A 19633-nucleotide genomic window follows, 5' to 3' on the forward strand; every position below is an offset into this window, starting at 1 on the left:
TAGAACCTGAGCTAGGCTAGTATGGCGTTGCAAGTCTAGACTAGATGATGGAAAAGATGCAAAGCTCAAAATTTTAAATAAAAAGAGTTAATTCTTCCCTCAGGGAAAAGCAAGAGATAGTTTAATACAGCTAATTGCTGTGTGAAAAAGACACTTGCTTTTTGCTTCCCCCAGACCTGGCTTCTCTAGGGATTTGAACCTAAAAGAAAATCAACTGAACTCCCTCATGCATCACTGCAGAACACAGAACAGCTATGTCAAATCTATACTCCCTCCTTTCCTTAATAAACAAAGGTTTTCCTCGAGCAAAAAGCAAGAAGTGGAGAATGAAGAATAAAAAAAAAAGGTAGAAAGGAAGGAAAAGAAAATCTGCTAGTATTAAGAATCAGAGTTCCTTAGAGGTGGTTTGTCTTTAAACTTCATGCTGATACAGCTGTTTTCAGCAATAGAAAGACAGCTTGTGTTTTCTTGGCTGCAGAATCTCCAGATGCCTTTAGAAGGTATGCATTTTGTTTTGGTTGGTTGTTTGTAGGCAAGCACTGCTGAGTGAAGGTGTTTTAATGGTAAACAGAAACATCAGTTACCTGTGCTACAAAAGGGAAGAGGTGGGACTGAAGTTACTGCTACAAGGAAAGAAGATGAAAAAGCATTAAAAAAAAGCATATAGAGTCCATTTCAGATTTTAAGTGCATTTCTGAAGCAGAGCTCCTTGGCATGCTGTAGTTCAGTGTAGAGTGACCTTGGTGTGCAAAATTCTGCTCAGATGAAAGTTGAAATAGAATTGAAGATGCTCTTCAACCTCTAGAAGATATCCAGTCCCCTATAAACAGACCACAGCTTACATAAATTCCCCTCCTAATAGCTAACGATCAACTGTGGTCATTAGTGCTGTTAATATGTTCCTATTACACTGTTAATTGCTGCCTGCTAATATAGATAGCAGCTATTTAATAATTTCAAAGTCAAGAACAAGATGTCTTTAGCTGCCAGCTTCCTCAGCTGGAAGACAAGCTTATTTTTGTAATCTTTGTTTGGTTCTAGACTCGAGACACTGAACAGAAACTACTGCAGTTGTGACTAAGAGTATTCCATGCAGTTTGGAGGTTTTCAGATTAGTTGCTACTCAAATTCAAAAATAGATAGATCCTGCTGAGTTATGGCTTTTCAGCTCTTGCTAGCAGGAAAACTAGGAGTATGATACACTCCTATACATCTAATGAAGCCTGCTTCTAGAAAATAAGTGCTTTGATTTCAAGAGGTGCAAAGCACCTGCTTGCAAACTACTGAAACCGAACACTAGTTCCACATTGCCACAGCTCAGAAACAGCCTAGGATTATGGCTCACCATCAGCACTAATGCACAGCAGGCTGGGGGTAACAGAAAATTGGCTTTGTGCTGGAGATAAAGTCTGAGTAGAAGAATACTGGAGTAATGCTGGCTCGTCTGTATGTAGTTATTTCTATAGACACTTAATACTGTTTAAGAAATGCTCATCTGCCTGAGACAACTCATGGAGGTGGAGGTAAACCAGGTGTTAGTTTAAAAGAGTAACTTGCAAAAACTCTCAACATAGGACTTGCAACTAGACTAACTCTGAGAGAACAAAACCACCTGCTGCATTTAGAATATATTTAGAAAGCCTTCAGCTGGTACAGGTTACTTCATTTTAAGGTCTTCCTTCCAATAATCCATACCAGATGCTAAAGAAAAATGCTTTAGGAAAGGTGTTAATCACTTAGTAGCAACAAGGCTCACAAAAACTTTCATTCTTGGCACTACTGCTTCCTTTCACTCTAAGATGGATCAAGAACTCTTGGGTACATGCTCAGATTTCAAAGGGAGCAGATACAGCTGGCTTTATTTTTTTTTCCATTAAAAGCACAGAATATTCTTATAGCAAGAGCTGAAGTCTTTCTAACCTTGATAAACAACTTACAACAGTGAAATCTTTACTTCCCAGTCAGCTCACATTCTCATGCCTATAAACAAGTTCTTGTAGGTCTAAGAACAATTAAATCCACAAGTTAATATGAATGTATCATTTATTTGAGGTGGACAATTCACATCATTAAAAGTCACAGGTAACAAATTTTATCTTGAATTTGAATCAGATGTTTATTTTATAGTTTTCAGGGGCAGCTTCAGAGAAAGTAAAATACAAAAGATAAGCAGCACGCATTGCCATCAGATGCGGTTGAGGAAAAACCTAAAATATGAACCCTCAGAATGCAATTTAAATGGCAAAAAGAAAAAAACCTGACTTGGGATGAAAAAGATGCATCTTGAAGGCAATCCACTGAATGGCTTCTTCAACTACTTCGTGTTGAAAAAGTATGCAAACCATGGCAGAGTCATATCCAACCCTTTCAGCTTCGAGGAAAAGAAACCCTTGTCCTAACATATTCATTGCATACGTAAAGAAATACACAAAATTTCAAGTAAAGGATTGTGGTCTTAAGTAAAAAATCCATTTCTTATTTAAAAAAAATGAGAAGGCTATCTGTTTTTCTTCTCTCCATCCACTGGTTGATCCGTTTCAGAGTCATATTGGCATTTTTCCACACATTTCCTAGGGAACCAGCCTCGTTCTCTTATTCCACCTTAAGACATGAAAAGTTGCATTAACTTGGAACAAAACATGACCCACTATAGAGGAAAAACACAGGACTGGAAGAGACATCAAGAGGTTACCTAGGTTATCTTCTTCTCCAAGGCAGGACATCTAAGTCATTCCTAACATCATCGCCTGGGGACACGTGGATTTGTTCCCACTGCCTAAAATGTTTTCAGAGATCTCCAAAGGTTTCCAATGCTCTACCTTCCTTACTATGAGAAAATCTTTCCTAATACCCTATCCGAATCTTTCTGTCTATAATTTACGTTCACAACTCCCCTTTCTACACACCAGGGACACAGGAAGCAGCTAACAACCTTCTTTGTAACAGACTTTCATGCAGCTGATGACTATTTGCACATACCCTGGCTTTCTCCTATCTCCTTTTCCTCTCCAGGTAATCCATCTGAATTCTTTCAGCTTTCCCTTATAAGCCACATTTTCTAGTACTCTAATTATTCTCATTGTTTTCCTCTCAATCCTTTACAGCTGATCCTCCTCTTTCTTGAGATGCAGTAACTGCTTTTATTTGCAGCAGTATTTCAGCTGAGTCTCTGCCAATGTTGAGTAGGATAGGAGGATTACTTCATGCATCTGGGAAGTTACATGCTTTTTTCTTTTTTGCAAGTGTTGACTCATCTTAATATTATGATTGACTCTTTTTTCATCAGAAGAACTGCTACTTAATCATTAGTTTTGCAGCTTGTTATTCCTGACTATTTACAGCATTTTGCAATACATTCCTAACAAATCTCATCCTATTTTTGAAGCCTTGTTCTCCAAAACGCCAATGTTATTTTGAATTCTAATCCAGCCTCTCAGTATATACCAAGTTCCCCACCCAGACCACATTTCACTTGATTTTAAAAAAACATTCGATATAGCACAGATATCTACTGCTAACCTTCACAATAAGCAACACAATAGAAACTATTACCATGCCCATTTCAATGATTCATTTAGCTTTGATGTTTGAAAGAGTTCATTGAATTGAGCTGCCAAAGCACTTCTACACCATGAAGGTCTCAGACCTCCCATGAAAAACACAGATACTTTCAATGTAGTGACTGTTGTCTGCGTCTCTTTTGCCAACACAGAATGTGTATGCAATGAATTAACAATTGTTTGGAAGAGACAACAGAATCCAACACAGCCTCTGGCAGGTAAAATTTTCACTCAGTCCCGAGGAGGAGGGCTAAAGTAAAAAATGTAAAAATTTCAATGCAGGTGGCTGTGGTGATGTCTGTCTGCAGACCAGCAGGAGTCCTTAACATCTTTGATAGCTGCAGTTGTTAGTTTCATAAATGCATGTTGAAGTCCTTGGAACTGATCCAACCAAAGACATGTCTCCTTGTTTTTAAGATGTACAAAGAGTAATCCCAGGTCTTATACATATATGGGGTGTTTAGGTAGGAAATCTGAATGTGTTTAAGAAAGACTACTATTTAAATATCAAAAAAGAAATCGTCACTAACCTCTTTAGAGTTTAAAAGTCTAACTTTTTCTTAGAACATGAAGAAGTGTCCCCCTTCCCACTCAACCTTCAATAAACTACTAGATGAGTGTTCTTTCAGTCTGACAGATTCATTTAATGTTTATCAAAACTGGCAAGTATACCAGATGTAAAAATTGTGGATGTGGTTTGAGAGGGGAGCGAAACTAATGCCAATAAGGTCAGTCATTGCTCATTTTGAGAACCGAACATGTAATATTGTCCACATTTCTAGACAGCTATAAAACTGATTTGTAATTTTCAACACAAAAAGTGAAAATAACTGCTTCATACCATCAGCAGCTGAGTCAAGAATCTTCTCACCATACATCCAGTGTCTGGGGAAGAAAGCGTAATAGGTAATTAGATGCCAGAACTCATCTCAATATTTCTTTTAACCAATCATAAAGGTGTGGAGCCACTAACTTTAAGCCTCTTGTGGCTAAAATCAGATCCCCTTTACTCAGTGCAATTCTAGGTTCTTCAGTGCACGGTGTTGTGAAGAATGTTTTGACACCTTTAGTCACAGGGCAGCAGACACCACTGTAATCTTCTACTGCTCGATACCGCACCTAGAAATTTGAACAGAATACAGCAATGTATTATTGTAAGGAGTTATGGCCTTGCTGTCAGTTTCATACCAAAAAAATAAATTCAGGCATATTGTTAGATTTCAGCGGAATGACAACGGTTGTCAAAGGGACTCTAAATTCTAAATTAACTGCTTAACAATGAAGCACAGTCATCTTTATTATCACATATCTTACCATCAGGAAACTAAGGAGCAAATGCAAAGAAAGCTAAATGCTAAGTTTAACTAAGCAGAGGTTGCAGCACACTGTTTGTGTGGAAACACAAAGTCTTTATTTAATTGCTAGGTTTAAAAATCAAGAAGAGAAATATTCTCAGCAATTACTTCCATTTATTTATACTGATATTTCGAAGTCATTTCAGACCAAACATCACAAATACTTACACTTCTTACTCGCTTGTCTGCTTTCTGTTTCAGTTGCTCTATCTATAAATGATTATAAATAGAAATTTAGGCAGTGTTTAGTTTAAGAGGACTTGTGTATTCAACACAAAATGAAGTCAGGTATTGAAACCATTCAACAAACGCAGGAAATATGATTAGCATTTAAAAGCACTCACAAAAGCGTAACTTTGTAGTCTATCAAAAACGGGAGAGCATTTGACAGAAGTCCCGTTTCTTAAGTATATGTATTACTAGTCAGTCTATTTTAGTTATTTAAACAGCTAGTATATTACTGCAAAGGAAAGCAGGCAATTGGATAGTGGGGAGGATTAACTTGAGATATCATCGAATATCAATTACCGTCAAACTGTATTGATGACAGCCATCTCTTACTGGCCAATCCAGGCCATCTCCCTCAGGAATCCCAGACCATGTAAACACTTGCTTGAAGTTCTTCCATTTACTTCCCATGTCATAGGGAAAAATAAAGGTCTCACCTGTTTGGTAGTACTGGATTCTGTCTTTGGCCTGGAAAATAATTAAGAAATACAGTACATAAAAACATACCCTACAAACTGCAACTGAGGATCAAATATTAAGAATGCCGGATCATAAGCCTTGTATGGGTCCATCAAACGTAAAGGCAAACATTTTGAGGCACGAGCAGTAAATTTCTGCTATACTAACCCAGGCTTTTAAGACTATTTACAACAAGCACGGCATTTAGAAGTGTGCCTGGTTTGGGTTCCCCCCCCAGCCTTTACTTTTTAACAACAAAGTCAACTGGCTGCATTGATTAATCCACTCCATGCTCTGATTTTATTTTATGGCTTTTCTCAAAGACTGATGCCTGACTATTTCTCAGTTACATACAAAGACTTCCACAGGTCAGGATTCTTTGATTAATGATCATGAGCATAATTCAACATTGGTAGTGTCTACTCCACCTCTAAGAATTGCATATACGGGGATGCTTTGAATGTCCCCCATCCTGCAGTCATGAACTTTTCATTCTTTCAGTAACGATGACATCTAGTGGGGCAGCCACAGAAGAGTCTGTTCTCTTTGTTGCAATAATGTCGTTTTTATTAAACAGTTCTGTATTACGGTCTGTGCTCAGTTTTCAGAAGAGACATATTAGCAGCCCGTGTTTTACAGTAAAAATTTTAACAGATTATTCCAAATTCTAATATATGGTTGGAACAGAGTTTTCTTTCGTTTATGTTCCATTGTCCTAGCATTCAAAGGTCTAACAGGACTAGGATCCAACTAAGCTAGATTGCGTGCAAAGAGAAGGCATTACAATACTTAGGTACGTATACACAGTCAAGATCCTCATGCTAATTTTGACACAGAATAAAAAAAAGACAAAAAGATAATAATGAAATGTTTGTAGACTTATACAAAATAACCTGGTAGCACTGAACTAGTTTCTAAACACTGAGTCAGTTTTGCTTCCTATAAACTTAGCTTCTGGTGCTCGGCTATGTTTCTTCTGAAAAATCTTGTAGAAACCTCCATGAAGATATGGAAATCAAAGTGAAATTTAAAGCAGAGAAGACTAGGTATCTCAGTATTTTCTTCAAAATCAAGGAAAATCCTCCGAAGTTTAACCAGAGAAGTAGAAAAGAGGAAAATCATGAGCCAAAACATGCCACCTAGAATGGGCAGGGGAGGTGGACAATAAAAGACAGAGGCAGGCATAAGGAGAGGCAAAGACAACTCAAGTTTCAAAACAAAAACACCCACATATTCCAAGCAGACAAGCAAAGTCACCTAAAAGCAAATATTTTTCTATGTTCACATGAATTCCCTCAAACAAAAAAAGAAAAGAAAAAATCTCTGTAATGAAATAATTTCTCATCTATTTCAATGATTTTCAAAGACAGTAAGGGAAAAGCTGGTTGTAGGTGTTAAGTCAGTGGTGAACTGAAATGACACCTTTGGTTTAAATCCAGAGAGGTGGAACAAGAAATTGATAAATATGGAGAACAAACTTAGTAACAAGACAGTAAAGAATACTTTAATAAAAGCTTACCTTTTCTTCAATCCAGGACTCGATTGAAGTTTTATTTGTCAAAATGACTTTCATCTAAAATAAAAGTGTTAGGTGAACTTAGTGTTGGTTTTCTGCAGAAGTGCATCAGCTAGGCAAGGAAAACTTCATTTAACAAACTAAATTTGCTTTAAAGAACAAAGCAACTTTTATAGGCTTAACTGAAACTTATAAAACAGTCAAAATTAAGATTCAGTATAGATACACGCTAATGCTATCCTCTAGAATTATACAGTTAGACAGTATCACACAGTATTTCAGTTTATGCTCAAAGTGTGTATTTTTGTTTCCTTCCAAAGATCTCAGATATTTGAGGTAATATATCAGGCATGTTTACACCTCTTTTCAGGGATAGGAGCATGTACTCCTAAAATACCAAGTTTTTGTCTTTTCCATAGAGTTTATAAAGCCTATCTCATGTTTTCTTAAAGATTTTCACCTTCAAGCTCTCCCACAAAAAATAATTTAAAAAATATTGTGCTGGGAGAAAGCAACATAAAACCCTGGAAAAGCTACACACCAACATAAGCTCTAAACAACTGCTCCTATCTCAATCGTGAATTCTGTTTCTGCTCCACACCCAGGCAAAACTTACAGCTTTTAACTTCTTTGTAACAGAAGCCGTAAACTTACCTGGATAATAAACAGCATACCAACAGCAATAGTTGTTCCTAATGCCAGTCCTAAGGCAAATAATGATGCAGCAAATGCAGACAGTCCAAAGGGAATAATGGCTCGAGGGTCTCTTTTGGCTGCACTCATGTCAATCTTTACAGAACTCCACCCAAAAGATATCTGCAAAGGGAAAATATCATTAAGCACCAGAACATTCCCACTGCTGAAACAAAACCCATAAGAAATGTGGCTCTGAAGGTTAAGTGCCCAACTTCTGATAGGTTTATAATACAAGTGGAGGAAAGGGGAAAAAAAAAACCAAACAAACAAACAAGAGAGAGAGATGTATTCAAAAGACATTTCCTCTTCAGAAACACATTCTTTGCTAGATGTAGGCTTTCTCTAGATGGAAAGCTAAACCAAAATCATCATCTTGCACGCTCCACAAGTTATGCCAAAAATTGGCAAAAAAATCTGGACTCTGGCACATTAACAAAAACACATTCACCAGTTTCAGATAGAAAATGTTTGCATAGCACAGTACCCATTTTCAGTGGAAATGCTACAGGTTTTCCTCTGAAAGCTTTAGCAGACAGCAGTTCTCAATATCATTACTCTGCAAACACAACATGCAGCTTTCATCTGTTACACTCAGTTGATGTTTTCAAGCTCTTCATTGCAACCACAAGGGCTGAAATCAAAGCTCATCATCTTAACCATGGATCTAAGCGATGTATTCCAGAACAAGCTTTGCTCATTGTTGCTGCAGTTAAATTTTTCTATTTGAAAACCAACCCAACATAATTTATTTTTAATTCCAAAAATAATGTACCTTTTTTTTTCCCTTGAAGAATTGCATACAATTCTAAAAAAGTAGCACACAAAAGAAAACAAATAGCATCTAACTTGTGTGTTGGAAATAAATAGCAGCCAGTTTCCGTGCCAGTCAAAACACAGCCTGTTTCTCTCTATAAAGTGCTACTCAGAAATTGTCTTCAGTCAATGCAAAGCTCTAGGAAACTCCCAGTGATTATGACAAGCAACAGGAAAAAAAAAAAAAAAGGAAAGAAAACAGAAACAACTTTCTCCAAATCCTCCTCCAGTTAATGAACATACTTCTCACAGGTGAAACACAAAACTGAGAGTACATGTTGAAAGAATAACAAGGAATTTCACATGCTGCTTCTCAGGAAAACAAATTGTCTCATACTTTCAGAGAGAAATTACCCATCTGACTTAAATAATATTTTAAGCATTTAATTATGTTTTCTTACTCTGTTGTAAAGCTGAGTGTACATAGTCATAACAAATATGAAAGAAGCGTGAATGCATCCCAGTGGAGCTAAGAGGAGAAACAGAGTGAAAGATGCATGATTCTGGTATCCACAACAGTTGTTAATCCAAGGACAATGGTGATCCATCTTCATGACACACCTGTGAATAATAAATATTGATTAATACAAAGGACATCTATGAGTTTTTCAAAAAGCTCAAAGAAAAGGACAGCTAACTTTCTGCTACTCAACCTCCATTCATTCAAACACGACAAACTCAGACAGATCAACACAGTACTTTCTTTTCTGTTGCTATTCAGAATGATATTCCACACTGTAGAGTGAAAGAAAGAAAAATAAAAAGTGCTCCCAGGTCCTACCCTCCCTAATTATCCCTCCTCCTCTTTACTCAGATTTCCTGGTTGCTTCTTTTCAGTAGCAGACCCTCTGAAAGCTTCATAGGTTGCCACGTATTGACCTCACACCACTGTAAGTCCTTTTCAAAATCTATTTAACAAGCATAAGCACCCTAGAGACACTCTTGATTTCAATATAAAGCTGGTTATCTTGGTGTAGTTTACAGGTGCAAAAAAACACCTGTCAAAAGATTTGTTCACAACCCAAATTGCATTGATTTAACTTAACAGGTGTAAAAGTCACTAATTATAACATTGCAATTCACCTGCACCAAACTTAAGTGATAACTGAATTGCACAAATAACCAGCTCCTCTGAAAATAAAAGTTAATTGTTTTGGAACTACTGACCTCATTATCTTTTAAGCTAGTCCATTCCCAATAGGAAGTTCAGTTTCTTCCTTTTAAATAATTAATTATTCTTCATTAGAATATGCTCAACTGCCACTGTACAAGTCCTTGAACAGAAGTGTTTCTGAAGGAAGTTCCTAGATCTTAGTTAGAAACCTCACCCCCTTCAGGTGGGCCACAAGAGGCGACTCTGTTCATGCACTGAAACTTACCATAGCATAGAAGACTTTCAGCAATGGTTTAAGTTACCTACTTCATTGCAACAGGCGAGAAATACGTGTGGAATGAGTTACTTTGGCCAGAGTTGAGGGGGCAGAAAATTCTTAAAGCATCTCAGCAAAATGATTTGGAGAATGTGCTGCAGTTAATTCTGTTTTATTTTACAAAAGAGAGATTATTTAAAGAACTTGCTTTTGCAAAGACAATCGTCAGGATCTGCTACCACTTTCTACTAAGTCCTCAGTGTAAAGATTGTCACTCAAGCAAAGAAGTCTAATTTTAAATCTCAGGATGATGCAGCCAAATTCCAGCACTGCTCTACAGTTTCAGTCTCTACTTCCTAAAAGCACACTGACTGCGCAACTTGTGTTTATAGAAACAATAAATGAATGCGTATGTTGCAATATCCTTTTCACAGAATCACAGAATGTTAGGGATTGGAAGGGACCTGGAAAGATCATCTAGTCCAATCCCCCTGCCGGAGCAGGATTACGTAGATCATATCACACAGGAACGCATCCAGGCTGGTTTTGGATGTCTCCAGAGAAGGAGACTCCACAACCTCTCTGGGCAGCCTGTTCCAGTGTTCAGTTACTAATGGTCCCTCAGAGGAGGACATGCCCAGTAAACCCAAGATAAATGCAGCTACAGCCTGGACTGCAGACAGCTGAAGTGGCTTGCCTTTTTCAAGTTGCACTAAATTACAGTGAAGCTATATATAATAAAAACATCCTTTAGCTCAAAACAAAGTTGGAAGACTAACACATAACAAGGAACAAACTTTTTAAGTTGACCCAAAAGGCTTATTAGTTCACTTAACATGCAGACTCCTCTCAAAAAAAAAAAACCCTTTAGTGAAGAGTAAAGAACAGTCCAATATTTCCACTCAAATCAACATTTAACTCACATTTGGAAAGATGACAGAATAGGTGTTTCTACCCCCTGAGCAGGTAAATGTTTGGACTCGGAACTTACAAAGGACTGAAAAACTTTTAGATATTTACACAGGCTCACTTCCCTGAACAGTAATACAATGTTTTGTTAATAATAAGTTCTTAAGAGGAACTGATTTCAACCTAAAAAGAAAATGTTAAAGATAGCTTTTTTATTAAACTAAACCACAGTAAAACCGTATAGAAATCATACAACTAGGAAGTGGAAATACTTGAAAGGAGTATAGTGTTCATATGCAAGTCTTTTTAAAATGCACAATACAAGACCTGGAATAACAAATTATATTAGTAGCTCAACATTAGATTAGAAGCTGCTTTAATATGGACTTAAAACAATTTTAAAGAAAGACAGTACCTGTTACACTTTCGACAGTGGTGTGAACGTGGTGCCTTGTAAGACTGACACACTTTACAGTATTGGAGATACATGCAATCCTGAGTTTTTTCCTTTAAACAGAAGAATAGGTGTGTTAGACATATACATAATTCTACTGGCAATACATATCCTGGCACTTTCCTAACCTGAGCAACTTTGCTTTCTTCTGACAGGGTGTGTTACATAACCCAACCCTATTTAATGGTAGGTGGTGAGGAGAAGAAAAAAAAACAAAATGAAATAATCTCTTGGCTATCAACAGAGCCATCTCCCACTGTTGAAAGTGCTGGTTCCTAAAAGAAATAAACAGTTCTTCCATCAGGAGGAGTGACTGTACAAGCAGGGTTTTATAGTGAAGTTCTGAGAATAAAAAAAGCATGAGGCCTTTATAATTTTTAAAAGTTTGTGCACCTTGTCTCTCCATTTTATACCATGAGGCAATCAAGGCTTACAACTAAGATACAGTACTGGTAAGCATTAATGCTCAAGTAGCTCTTGTTTGTCTCCTTCTCGCGCTTATACACACACACACGCCAACTACAGCAAGATGAGAGACAGACTTGTAGATACCAAGTCATACTGGCCAAAATCTTCTGTCCACAAAATGGAATACCCAGTTGTCCTGCTAGGACTACATTAGGATCCTCTTCTCACTACACCCTGTCCTGAGAAATATTCCACAAGTAGAAGCGTGATTATTACTAATCTTTGTGTCATGCCACTGGAACACAAACTCTGACCAGCTGTCTTGAGATACTGAACCTGTACCAGTCTGGTCCTTGACCACGATTCTATGAGATTACTGAAGCAAGGGAAATGCAAATTTCTACCACGACTTGTAACGCTGTACTAAACATAAGATAAACACGTCATTTTCAGGCTCCCATAAAAAAAATTAAATTTGCTAAATGAAATTCTTCTAATCCTTATTACTAGCAGCAAAGTCTTCCAACACAACAGCGTCTGTGTGAGCATGCAGATAACCTTGAAGTTCTCGTTCCCGGCTAACAGTACTTGTTTCCTGTTGCTTTACTTTGAGAAGCACCTAGAAAATATAACGAGTCCTGCCAATGAAGAAGCACTACCGTCCAGCCCCGGATCACTGCAGCTGCCAGAACAAGGAAGGGATGGAGCCAACCGGAGCTGACCGGCAACGCTGGAAGCAGCAGCAAAGCAGGAGGGAGGCACAAGGTGGAGATGTCGAAACAAGCTCAGGAGAAAGGCGCGGCCTGAGGGGCTGGCTGCGGTCTTCGGGGAGGAGGGGGAAACAGTGGCATCGAGAGATACGTGATTTATACTGTCTGACCCCCGCACACACGCCTCTCAGAGAGGCCGGCCCCGGCACAGGGGCGTGCAGCCCCGCCGGGCCCCGCACCGGTCCCTGCCGCCCCCCGCCCCGCGCCTCAGCCCGCGCCCGGGGATGAGGCGATCGAAAGGCAGCGCTTACCGGCGTCCACCCCAGAGGGACGTACCCCGGGCCGACAAACATGGCGCTGAAGTAGTTGTAGAGGATCATGACGGTCCAGTTGAGGAGCATGATGAAGTTGACGCTTCCCCCGGCGGTGTCCAGGGGCCAGTACCACAGCACGGCGTCCGCCATGGCGGTGGCGGAGCACACGGCCACCACGGCCAGGGCCACCAGCGGCCCCCAGTGGCACAGCCGCCGCGCCTGGCGCAGCCCCCCCATGGCCAACGCTACCGCCGACCGCCCGCCGCCGCCGCGGCCCCGCCACCGCCGCGCATGGCTCCCGCCGCGCTCAGCCCCGCGCCGTGCCGCCGGCTGCCGAGAGAGAGGGAGCGCCCTGAGGAAGGGGAAGGGGAGGCGCCGGGGCCCGCCGGGCCTCAGCCCCGCCCCGGTGGCCCGCGCGGGGGGAGCGGAGCCCGCGCTCGCCGGCGCCCGCCGGCGCCTCCGGGTCAGCTACCGCCCCCCGGCAGTGACACCGCCCCGGCCCGCCTGGCCTGGCAGTCCGTTGGCAATAGGGTCCCGCCGGGAAACAGCGTCCCCCAGTGGCGCCGAACCACCGCTCCGCTGAAGGAGCAGGGTGACAAGGCGGGGCGCGGGGGGTTCTGAGGTCCCGCCGCCGTCTGCTCCTCTGAGCCTGGGGCTGCAGTTCGAGCCCCCAGGCGGAGACCGCCAAGGGGTGACGGGGCGGTAGCAGGGAGCTGGGCCGCGCTGGTTAAAGCATCTGAGCGGGGGCGGAGAGTTTCGCCGGAACCTGTAGCAAGGGGCCTGGAGGCGGGGGGACGCCTTTGCGGGTAGCAAAACGCGGAAGCGGCTTGGTGCGGAGTAGCTGAGCGCGCCCAGCAGAGCGCGGGGTGCAGCGGGGCCACGGCCTCGCTCTCCCAGCACCGCCGCCATGTCCTCCGATTTCGAGAGCTACGAGCAGGACTTCGCGGTGCTGACGGCCGAGATCACGGGCAGGATCGGGAAGGTGCCCAAGCTGGTAGGAGGTGAGTGGCGGGCGCCTGGGGCGGGGGGGCTGCTCGCCTGGTGCTGCGGAAAGGCCGTGGCGTGCTGGGCTCCGGCCTGCGCTGCTCTCCGCCCTCACGGCCTGTCCTGCTTGTCTGTAAGAGGCCGTGGAGGCTCCAGGAGCCTCCGGCTTCCCAGCAGCAAGCGCTGGGGGCGGTGCGGGGGGTGTCAGTGTGGTTTTGGCGTGGTCTGTCTCTGCGTCCCGTCACCCGAATGTGTCTTCTTACTCCTTACGCAGCAGGGTGAGGAGTCATCTCCCTGCCCCGGCTGCACGTCTGTTAGAGCAGCGAGGTGTCTCGTGGCACGTATTAAGAATAACCTGACAGAATATGGTTTGCTGGTCGGCTGTAAGGGCCAGTCCTTCCTTTCTGACGTGCTGTGAGGCCGCGCAAAGTTGAGCCAGCGCTACTGAAGGGCTGAGCAGAGCAGGGCTCAGGGCTGGGTGGATGTTTCCTGTACCAGCATGGTTACTGAATGCTTTGTATTGTGATCATGCCACAACATCAGTAGTGGAAATCAAGTCTTTTTCATGTGGCATGGACAGAATTTGGGAATGATTTAATCTGAATCTGTATTTTTGCTGCCTACTCTTAAAACATTTGATTTGGATAATTGACTGTGGTGACTCACGTGTAGAGGCAGATTCAAAGGGATCAGCATTCATTTACTTTAATGTGTTTGTCAGTGGCCTGAAGCATTCATGGTCTGATTCATGACATATCCCTGCAGTAGAGATGATAGTATCTATGGGAGTGTTAGGGTAGAAAGTTGAAAATTATAATTTCTTTAACCAGTCCAGCTAAATCCTCTTGCACATACGAATCAGTGCCCTAATACAGGGCTCCTAGTACAAGACAGAGGGAAGCTGAAAGTAATGGATTTCTTGTATGTCCCTCTTGTAGCTCAGCTTAATGCTCTTCAGTTTCCAGGTCATTAAATATTTCTGCCTCTGCTTCTTATGCACATTTCCCAAAGCTTTAGGATGGTTAAACTGTAGGAGTGGATATCATATAAGGAGGGAATAAGTACACACTAATGGTATACTTTTCCATATGAGTAAAGGAAATATCATCATGCATCCAGGACCAAAGAATAACATCCTACTTTTAGAGTGGGAAATATATCATGAAGTGATGAAGTAGTGGCTCTAAACAGGATTGGAGGTAGGTGGTCAACTAAAACATATGATCTCAGTGTAACATTAATTCAGAGGTCCAAAATACACCTGAAATTAATAAACAATGGGATTTTGAGTAAAAATCTGTTTGATTCTGGAAGGTTATGTCCAATTCTGATCTTAGTAAGCTAGAAGGTCTTCTGCTAAATTGGAGTTCCGTGACCAATCACAGGTATGATTAAAGGACATTAAACTATGCCTTTTCATCGGCTTCACAAAACTATTGTGATGTTGAGCTTGACAAAAAGGACATGGGGGGATAATTTAATCACAGCTTGCAGGTACTTATGATGTAGAAACCTTTTGTGTTTTGTAATGGAGACTTACAAAATGAAGAAGTAAGAGATCCAAAGAGTTCCTGTGATTGAAATTTAGAACTGGTGTAATTTAGTTTGCTCAGAAATTATATTTAACCTGTAAATGGCCTCTCGACCAATTTACCGAGGGGATGCAGTGAATTCTTCACTAATGTAAAGTACCTAATCAAGGCAGTATTTCCCACTGCCTCACAGTTGTTCACTTTTAAACAGAGTAAATTTAAGGACTTCTTGTAGGAACAGGAAGGCATCATAAATACACTAGAGGCTTTTGTTCTGAAAATCAGTAGTGCTACACGGTGAGCTTGTGAAAAAAGAATAGAGATTTAATTTCCTAATTGCATAGATATTGGAAGTCACCAGTGTCTGTTCAGTAGTAGGAAGAATATTCTGCTTAGTAGGAGTGGGTTTCCATAATAGTCTCCTTGAATCAGTCTCCCTTATTCACTTAGGCAGACTTTGGAACTTAAATACGGGATGTTTAAAGAGTATTGTCTTAAACAGTGACACAGCCTAGAAGCAGCAGGCTTGGAAATCATGATTCTTTTATGTGGCCATTAGAAGGTGGGTTTTTTTTAGAACTTGCTGCCCTCTCAGAGGAGAAAGAATACATGTTCCCTGTGGAACCAGTGGTGTGGTACTGGGCTAAACGGCCTCAAGATAAGACAATGGTTAATTTTTTTTTTTTTTAAGAGATGGCTTTTCCTTGTTAGGATTTGAGGCTAGTCATATGTGGTTTGGACTGGCTTGCGTTATAGCTACTTCTTGAACTGTACATTTATGAGTGAGTGCATTGTTTCAGTTTTCGGGGCTATTCTGTCTTTCATCAGAAAAAAATTCATGCACGACTTAAAACCAAAATGCAGTCTTAGCTAATAGAGGCATTTGACCACCTAGGAAAAAAAAAATCTCTGACTATGCTGAACACTTGAATCAGAAATATTTTAAATACACATTTTTCCCTTGTTTCTTAATAGGAGTATTTGCAAGATCTTTGCTTCTTCATCACCAGAAGTTCCAGTTAGTTCTTGTGGAGATGTCTGGGAGAGCCTCAAAAAGAGGATTATGAGGTGGGAGGGGGACGTGAGGAGAGATGCACGTGAGGTGGCAGTTTTCAGCAGCAGTGATCTGAGAGAGATTGCTGATGGCCTTCTTCCTCCACGCTGGAAGAAGCAGGATGAAAGGTGTAAGGACTTGTGCTACTTCTACATAATACAGAGAGATCTCCTGAAGCCTAGTGACTGGTTTACTTCCTTCTGCTGCCCAAGATGGACCTGCTGTAAGCTTCACATGCAGTTGAATTGGAGAAATACTGGTTAATTGTTTTTGCAACATTCCTGCATTCCGTGTTGTCAGGACTTGATGCTGTCTTGTGTTCTAGGAGGATGATGGCTCAACAAACAATCCCGTTGTCACAAATGCATAAATAGTTCAGGAAGAAATGTAACAAAGGCACTCTGATGCTACAGAAACAATGAACAGCAGGGACAATAGAATATCTTGGGAAGAAATGTCTTTTGTTGAAGCAAACATCATCTGGAGAATTAAAGAAAGTGTTCTAAATTGAGAAGTGGCTTTTAAATAGAATTTCTGTGATGCTGCTGCAGGTCTTTGAAGAATGAAGATTATTGGCTGATCTGTTTTATTAATGGTCCTCGGTGTTTCAGAGAAACATCTGTCTTGTGATTTGACAAAAAATTATATAAATTTTGATTGCTTGATCTGAGTTTTATTAGCACAAATGGTGGTACTTAGCCTTTTTCCAGCACAGTAGCCTCTGGGTCGTGATGTTTTCAGACTTGAGTGCTGTTGTTGTTCTGATACTCGATACCTTCATTTTCTACTGGGCAATCAAAGCACTGTATTTCAGTCTCTAACAGATTTAGCTGAAGAAAGTCCCACCTTTAATTTTCTGTTGTACCCCTGTACTAGAGTTTACTGTCTCCATTTCAGGTCTGGCTCATTATGGTGTGCCTCTTGGACCCAGTTTTATAACCCAAAGAGAGAAACACATGTTTTGTTCTATTTGTCTCTGCTGTTGGACAGTAACTTCTGGCAAAGTGGTGAACACGTAAATGGCCTCAGCCAGCGTAGCAAAATCTGCAAGTGGTCTGTGAACTGAAGCCCTTTGTTACTCAGTCTTTTCCTCAGCCTGTACTAATAAAAAGAAGCAATTCCACAAGCAATGAGACTACTCAGTCTCGGTCCAGATTTTTTTAATCTCTTCATTGGTTGTGAGATCAAACCAGTGCTGTGTTACCTTCTTACTCTTGTAGGCAGATTTCTGCCTTTCTGTGACTGCTGTATTTTGGGGGACAAAACAGTGAATAATGCAAGGGCAAAGCTGAGAGAACTGAGGAAAATGTAGTAAAAGCTTGTTTCTTTTAAGAAAGTGATACGAACTTGTGTACAAACACAGAACGGCTTTCTTTGTTTGCAATCCTTACTTGGAGGGAAAAAAACACTTGTGTTTCCAATATTTATATTTATATTTTGTCAGTTTGACCAGTTAAATTATCCAAGCTACATGCAATATTTGCTTTAGGACATTCTGTCTGGCAATGTGGAGACAAAAATTCTATTCTAAATTTAGATATACTTGGCGGAGCATTGTGGTTTTTTTTCTTTAAAGGATGTTATCGATTCTGAATTAGGAAAAAAAGTTATAAAACCCCCTTTTCTTTATTTCATATGATGGAAGTGTATTTAAGAAAATGATCAAGTAGGCAGATTGAAAACTACTAAGACACAGTGGAGTAATACAGTTAGTAATATGAAGATCTTTAATTAGATCATAACTTGTTTGTCCTGATCTACTAGATTAGTGGCAAGCTTCTCTTACTCTGAGTAACTCCCTCTGACCTCATCTGCAGTCTCTGCACAAGTCATCCTGTGGATAGGGTCCCCTTTCTGTGGGGATTCTGACTGTGAAATAAGTTGTTTCCTTAGCTTAACCATGGCAGTAAAACTGAAACTAAATGGTTTGAAAACCATTCCAGCAAGTGCTTTCTGATTGACAGTGTTGGAGCATTTCATGCTTCTGTTGCTGATACCAACAACAGGCCTAGAGGTACTGGCAGTCTTGCAGTCAAGTGGCTCCAGGCAGCATACTCCCACCAGGATTTTACATGGATGCAGCTAGAGGATGAGAGCAAATGAAAGCACGTGGGTGATACTTACACTTTGGTAAGCTGGCTTTTTCTTACCAAAATAACCCTGCTGGATCCTGCCACCCCTTCTTGCTTGGGGGACTACATGGTATTTTGTGCCCTGGAGGATCAGCAGTTGCAAGAAGTTCATCTGCTTTCCTGGAAATCTGTGAAGATACCGCCCCAAAGCTGCAGTGCCGGGATGTTGCCGTGTGCCTGCTGACACATCTGTGTTTGAAGGAACAACAAAGACCTGTTGTCAGTAGGTCTCACTCCCAGCAGTTGCTCTGGTCACAACTGGGTGATTGTGTATTGATAAATCTGAGATGATGTTAAAATGGAGTTGGGTTAAAGTTTAATTAATTAAACCATTGAAGATCATTTGAATACCTCCTCAATTTTATGGGAGCAGTTGCAGCCAGACCTCCTTGTGTACTAATGAGTTTTCCCTACCAAAGGTCTGTACCTTAATATCTCTGTGAGTAGGTACGATCTTACTGGTTAGTGGCGTGCTAGGTAGTTCTTGTAATCACAAGTTCACACAGAATTTGTACAGCATGAAATATCCTCCCCAAGACCCCAAATTTATATCCTTAAATTTCGGGTTACTTAATGTGATGGAAATTGTAATCCAGTAAAACTCAGGGAAATACTGAAATTGCTATAGTACGTTTATTTTCTGCTGCTATATTTTTAAATTTTATTTCAGCTTCAATAAAATGGTATTGTGTATTTTATATCTTATATTGTTTTTCCTTTCGTCCGTCATCATCTTGCATGCTTCCAAATGAAGGGAAGAACAGCGGTGTTTTGGGATGTTGGGTAGGAGAATTGAAATGCACGGGCAAACAAGTGGCAGATTCTCTTTTCTTTTGGGTTTTGTTATGTTAGGAAGATAAATGACTTAATGTTTTCTGGCTTGGGTGCCATCATGAGAACCTGGTGGGGAATTAAAGAAAGACGTTGCTAGCAAAGAATTAGAAGTGCTGCACAGAAATGAGCATTTCCTACATCTGCTGCTGTACTAGAATCCACCAGATGTGGCAGTGTAAATTCCAGATTTGCAGGAAAGATGCTATTTTTCCATGGCTTTAACTTTGTAGAGAGGATCACTTGATGAAATTCTGGGCCTCTTTCAAGTATAAGAAGGTAATCTCTTTGGGAGGATTTAGAGATGA

General features: G+C 40.8%; 2 protein-coding genes across 6 annotated transcripts in view; one reads left to right on the forward strand and one right to left on the reverse strand.

Moving 5' to 3' along the window:
- Nucleotides 1–1831: 1831 nt before the first annotated feature.
- ZDHHC6 (zinc finger DHHC-type palmitoyltransferase 6) lies at nucleotides 1832–13200 on the reverse strand. 2 transcript variants are annotated; one of them, XM_068398237.1, is made up of 10 exons: nucleotides 12790–13200; nucleotides 11322–11413; nucleotides 9029–9188; nucleotides 7773–7934; nucleotides 7122–7175; nucleotides 5444–5611; nucleotides 5084–5125; nucleotides 4534–4679; nucleotides 4402–4445; nucleotides 1832–2601 (listed from the first exon to the last, which is right to left on the reverse strand). In XM_068398237.1, the coding sequence occupies exons 1-10, from the start codon at nucleotides 13027–13029 to the stop codon at nucleotides 2498–2500; spliced, it is 1212 nt and encodes a 403-aa protein (XP_068254338.1). In that variant the 5' UTR covers nucleotides 13030–13200; the 3' UTR covers nucleotides 1832–2497. The 2 variants fall into 2 exon arrangements, with proteins under 2 accessions (XP_068254338.1, XP_068254339.1); XM_068398238.1 differs by lacking the exon at nucleotides 5084–5125.
- Nucleotides 13201–13383: 183 nt separating this feature from the next.
- Nucleotides 13384–19633, forward strand: part of VTI1A (vesicle transport through interaction with t-SNAREs 1A) — a 279149-nt gene continuing 272899 nt past the window's right edge. For 2 of the 4 annotated variants that reach the window (XM_068398332.1, XM_068398334.1), the window contains exon 1: nucleotides 13384–13793. In XM_068398332.1, the coding sequence (XP_068254433.1) occupies nucleotides 13700–13793 (94 nt within the window). In that variant the 5' untranslated portion in view covers nucleotides 13384–13699. The remainder of the gene's footprint in view (nucleotides 13794–19633) is intronic. The other 2 variants (XM_068398333.1, XM_068398336.1) reach the window with 1 other exon arrangement.

This window comes from Nyctibius grandis, chromosome 4 (genome assembly GCF_013368605.1).
Source record: "Nyctibius grandis isolate bNycGra1 chromosome 4, bNycGra1.pri, whole genome shotgun sequence".
Taxonomy (NCBI): Eukaryota; Metazoa; Chordata; class Aves; order Nyctibiiformes; family Nyctibiidae; genus Nyctibius; species Nyctibius grandis.